This window comes from Macrotis lagotis, chromosome 4 (assembly GCF_037893015.1).
Source record: "Macrotis lagotis isolate mMagLag1 chromosome 4, bilby.v1.9.chrom.fasta, whole genome shotgun sequence".
NCBI lineage: Eukaryota > Metazoa > Chordata > Mammalia > Peramelemorphia > Peramelidae > Macrotis > Macrotis lagotis.
In genome coordinates, this window is record NC_133661.1 from 5,164,752 (window position 1) to 5,169,751 (window position 5,000).

A 5,000-nucleotide genomic window follows, 5' to 3' on the forward strand; every position below is an offset into this window, starting at 1 on the left:
CCTCCATCAGTGGAGCCATGGGGGAGATGGATGCGGGGGGCCAGGTTGTGGGCCCCGAGTCAAGGTGGATTTAGTCTGTTATTAGTCAAGCTGCTCTGCATATCACCAGCTGCTCTTGGAGGCAGGGAGGCAAATGGAATAAGCCAGCCCCCAATGATCCCAAACCTCCAAGTCTTTGGGCGATATGTCACTTCTTCTGTAATTTAAAGAGAGAGGCCATTTTTCCTAATTCCTACATGCAAATCTGGCAGCCGGCCTGCTGGTGTGGGAAGTCTTCACAGGAGTGAAGGCTTGTGGCTCCTATGTTGGGGGGCAGTGGAAAGCATAGGTAAATGCCAACATCACCTAGAGGCCGATTGCCGGCCCTGTTGACCCAGTCTCATTTCTGTCTCAGTATTGTGCTGAGGTGAAAGAGACACTTCCATTTAAGATTTGGGGGGGGGGGGATATAGGGAGTGCATCAATTCCACTGAAACCCTGGGAAATGTCTTTCCTCGAATGAGAGTGTATGGTTATTACAAGTCATAAAGCCTTCGAAAGCTTGCATTAGGGTTCCAATCACCTGTCAGTCGAATTTGCATGAAATCAATAGTGGTTGGCCATCTATCTTTTCTGATCACCTTTCATCAGACCAGATTCATTAAGTCAACCAGTCTTGGTGATTAGCTGGGAAAGAGGAGAAATCTTGACAAGTTACAAATGCACAGTAGGCCACCTTCTCTGTTCCCTAATCAAGAAATGTAATACTTTATTTAATCCCTTCGAAGTAAGTCATTTGGCTGGGGCCTGGCAGAGGCTCATCTGTCCCCAACGCACCAGGCTCTTGCTTGACACCCTTGTATGGGCCCAGGCAAAGACATGACAAATTGTCCCCCAAGTCAATGCTGACAGCTTCTCATGATTAATGGTCTGATTATGAAGTGGTTTTACACATATAGAATTTACATCACACAGTGTTAGGAATTTTGCCATGTCACACACGCCAAGGCTTTCTGAAGAGCTTCACTATTTGCAAAGAAAAAAGAGAGAGGGCCAAATCCCAGCAAAAGCCATGTCATGTAAAATCAATACATCGGATCAATGCTTTATTAACAAGAAAATGTCTTACTTCACATTCCTGTGTGGACCTTTGTCTCCAAGATGCATGATGGAATGTCAAATCACATTGGAGGTCTCAACTTTCCAGCGTCTTATTGAGTACACGGATTACGAGGGGTGTGTACGTGCACACACGTGTCTTCGAGTATGTGCACTGGACCCCCTCCCAACAATGGGGGTCCTGGTGGTGGAGGTCATCTCCAGGAAGGGTAGCCCCTGTGCCCCCTCACACTCTGCAAACTTGCTGAGTTGGACGGTGTTCATCCTCAGATTCCATGCTGACTAATGAGTGGTGGCCTAAATTGCAGGCAGAGTAATGAATAGAGGGGGCAGGCTCTTATTAGGCTCCAAAAGCCCACTGATTGATGTTGCCCCATGTGCCATGGAGTTACTCCGCGAAAAACGATATCTACATCAAGAACTAATATACTCTAATATAAGTATTTTCATCTTCAGTCGAGTCCTTGGGCCTGGAGGCTGAGTTTTTGTTGCAGTCGGGCTGAGCTGTAATAAAGCCCTAGGACTCCCTTATCAAGCTTGTTAAACACAGTGTGTGCAGGCTAACTGAGTCAGCCTCATGATTCATGCACCGGACCCCGCTCCACCGGCCGCTGATTTATGACCAAGCACAGTTCATAGTCAAAATTACAATTTGAGGGATAAAAAGATTAATTACTATTTGTGGCCTGCAATTTCAGGAGGCCAGGAGATTGCAGCTGTGGAATGATAGCGCCCTACATCAGTTTGTAGTCAACCATTCACAGATTATTAAAGCTTTGGAAGATTAAGCACTCCTCCTGCCTGCGCAGTGTGCAGGCAATATGGGAGACAAGAAAGGGCCACAGGGATAAATCTGCAGCTAGCAATAGCCGGACATATGTCATAATTGCCACTTCCCCATAAATCCCGGGCCAGTAGAGAATGCGGCCTGGGATGCCGGCGTCCCATCACGACTCTCGCGATCGACTAGATGGCCTCCGGACCTAGGAGGGGCCAGCCTCTGGACCACGCCTGGGACAGTCCAGAGTCTGACCCTTCCATTTTCTTCATTCCTAATTATGAATTAGGAGCAGTTGTTGTTTTTGTGTGCAAATGGAAGGAGGGATGGAGAGAAACAGGGACAGAGAGAGACAGAGACAGAGAGAGAGAGAGAGAGAGAGAGAGAGAGAGAGAGAGAGAGAGACAGAGAGACAGAGAAGCAGAGGAAGAGAGGAGAAAGAGAGATGGATAAATGGAGACAGAGAGAGAAGTGGGAGAGACAGACAGAGAGTGGGTTGGGGGGGGTCCCCAAGAAAGAGTTGACTGGGCTTTCCAGGGACATAGAACCAGGGAGTGAAGGGCTTGCGGTATGCATGGGATATGACAAGTAATAGATGACGTAAGCATAATTAACTTGCCCCCCATTTCTATTTTATGTTCCAGCCCTTAACGAACCAACCATAGATTATGGCTTTCAGAGGTTGCAGAAGGTGATTCCACGGCATCCAGGGGATCCTGAAAGGTTACCGAAGGTTAGTCCGATAGAAGGAAAGTGGCACCTGGCTGGCTTTCTGTTCTTCTGGTCTTTGCTTGTTTGTTTTGTGTCACCCCGTGGGCTCCCTGGGTCAGGGTGTTGGGAGTTTCAACCACTAGGCCCCTTCATCATGACCTAAAATCGGAGGCTTCCTTTGAGGACTGTGGCCAGAATGTGGTCACCCTTCATCACCCCCTTAGCCCCTTTCAGGGGCCTTGGGCTTTAAAGAGGCAATGGGTAGCTCCATCTTCCATATTTCATCTCTGCTAGAAAATCTTCTACCAGAGAAGAAGAACGGCTTTTCTGATCCAAATATTTTGGATTCTGCAAGGGGGACATAAACTTCCTGCGTAATGAAATAGTTCAATTAAGCATTTTCCACTCCAGTAGCCTGTAGTGATTTCCATCTAAGCAGTCCCCCCTCTGATCTGTGATTATTTGACTCATGTTTTCCTTTCATTTTCTAAAGCTCGATTCAGTTTAATCTTTTGTTTACAAAGCTTTTGTTATAAGTCCCTGACTTAGCAGGCTAACAAATGAAGTCCACACATTAATATCTAGAGGGACTTTTCATTTAAATTCCACAAAGACAAAAGGGGCCTGTGTTGTTTATGCACACGCCCCGTATCACAGAAATTTCATTTTGATGTGTAACATTAAAGATAAGTCAAGCTTATAATTTCCCCTTTCCTTTGATAGAATTTTGTCTCTGCCTTTCTCCCCTGCAATCTCTGGTTTTCAAGGCAAAGTTGAAAACACAAATGAAAAATGGAATCCTAATATGATGACTGATGGTTCCTCTCTCTTCCTGTGTGCTCCGCATTGACCACCTTGGAGTTTTATTAACACAATAAACCCTTCCCGCCATTACCTTTTTAAAGCCCAGCATGAACAGAGGGAGCATCATTAGAATTCTTTTTAATTGTGGACACTCTAGCAACCGATAGCAGAGATTCCCTGTTAGGATAATTAGGGAGCCCTGGAAGGATTTTTTGGCTGCAACATATTTCACTTCAGGGTTTTGGGTCCTGAGGGTGAAGTTCCAACAAAACTGGCTTCATCATGAGGAGAACCAGAGTTTTCTACCCATTGCCCAGGAGGCTTTTGCTTCCAGCTCTGCCTCAAATTTAGAGACTCACTGTGGGCATGGAAGATTCCTGAGTCAAGCCAGCCTTTGCAGGCCATCACCTAGCTTCTCATGAGAAGGCCAAGGAGAAATGGAGATTTTGGAAAAGGCAGTGGCCTTGGGGTCCAGCTAGACAGAGTTCCTTAATCAGAGTGAGACCCCTGACTGGGCAGGTCATTTAATCCTGTTTGCCTCAGTTGTCTCATCTTTAAAATGAGCCACAGAAGGAAATAGCAAACCAAGCTGTAGTTTTGCCAAGAAAACTCTAAATAGGGACATGAAGAGTCAAACACAATCGAAACAACTGAACAGCAACAAATGGGTATATATGTATACATATATATGTGTATATATATTATATATATATACATATATATATATATATATATATATATATATATATATGGCATATTTGTATACCAGCAAAATAACCCAATTAGAAGCAGAAATGGAGGAGGTGGGTTCAATCAGAGAAGCATCTACTAAGAGCTGGGAAAGGCATCTCCTTCATTTACAGAAGAGGAAAGAGAGGGGAAGTCAGTCAGAACCAGAGATGGAGAATGAGGAGGGACCTTAGAAGCCATGAGGCCCAACCCTCTCTTTTTACAGATGAACCAAGCTGCCCAAGCACATACAGGTTTTAAGTGTCAGAGGTAGGACTTGAACTCCAGTCCTTCAGAGGCCCTTTCCACTAAACCCCAGTCATGCAGTGCCTCTGCTGAGCTTTGGGGAGCCAAAAACTGAATCTTTGCTTTTCCACAAAGAATTTCCATTGCCTCATCTTGAAGTTTCATCCATCAACACACCTGTCTCAAATCCCAGTTTTGTTATTCCCAAACTTCCAAGTGGCATTGTGCACATGGTAGCTGGCGCATAAGCCTCCATATGCAGCTCACGACTGTGCAGTAGCACCTGCATGTGTGTTGTGTTGTGGTGTGTGTGTGTATGTGTGTGTGTGTGTGTGTGTGTGTGTGTGTGTCTCTGTGTGTGTGTGTGTGTGTGTGTGTGTGTGTGATCGATGATCGATGGCATTTGGAGAAGTGAGCCAGAACCCAAAGGTAGAGGCACAGAACTTGGAGGGGGCCAGTGGGCGCCCTGCCAGCACATGAGAATGGTCGCTGTTGCGTTTGTGTCAGCTTTTTAGTTATGTGTATTTTTTCATACGCTTTAGATCATGATGACAGGTCAGTTAGCCTAGTGCCAGCTGTCCCGCGCTGCTCTAGCTCTTTTAATTCAGGTGAAGCCGTATTGTTCAGGCTTCAC

The 5,000-nt window shown here is 45.8% G+C and overlaps 1 protein-coding gene across 7 annotated transcripts in view; it reads left to right on the plus strand.

Annotated features, from left to right (window-relative positions):
- EBF3 (EBF transcription factor 3) overlaps nt 1-5,000 on the plus strand; it is a 148,220-nt gene that overhangs the window by 132,359 nt on the left and 10,861 nt on the right. For all 7 annotated transcript variants that reach the window (XM_074232154.1, XM_074232155.1, XM_074232159.1 and 4 more), the window contains exon 11: nt 2,521-2,609. In XM_074232154.1, the coding sequence (XP_074088255.1) occupies nt 2,521-2,609 (89 nt within the window). The remainder of the gene's footprint in view (nt 1-2,520; nt 2,610-5,000) is intronic.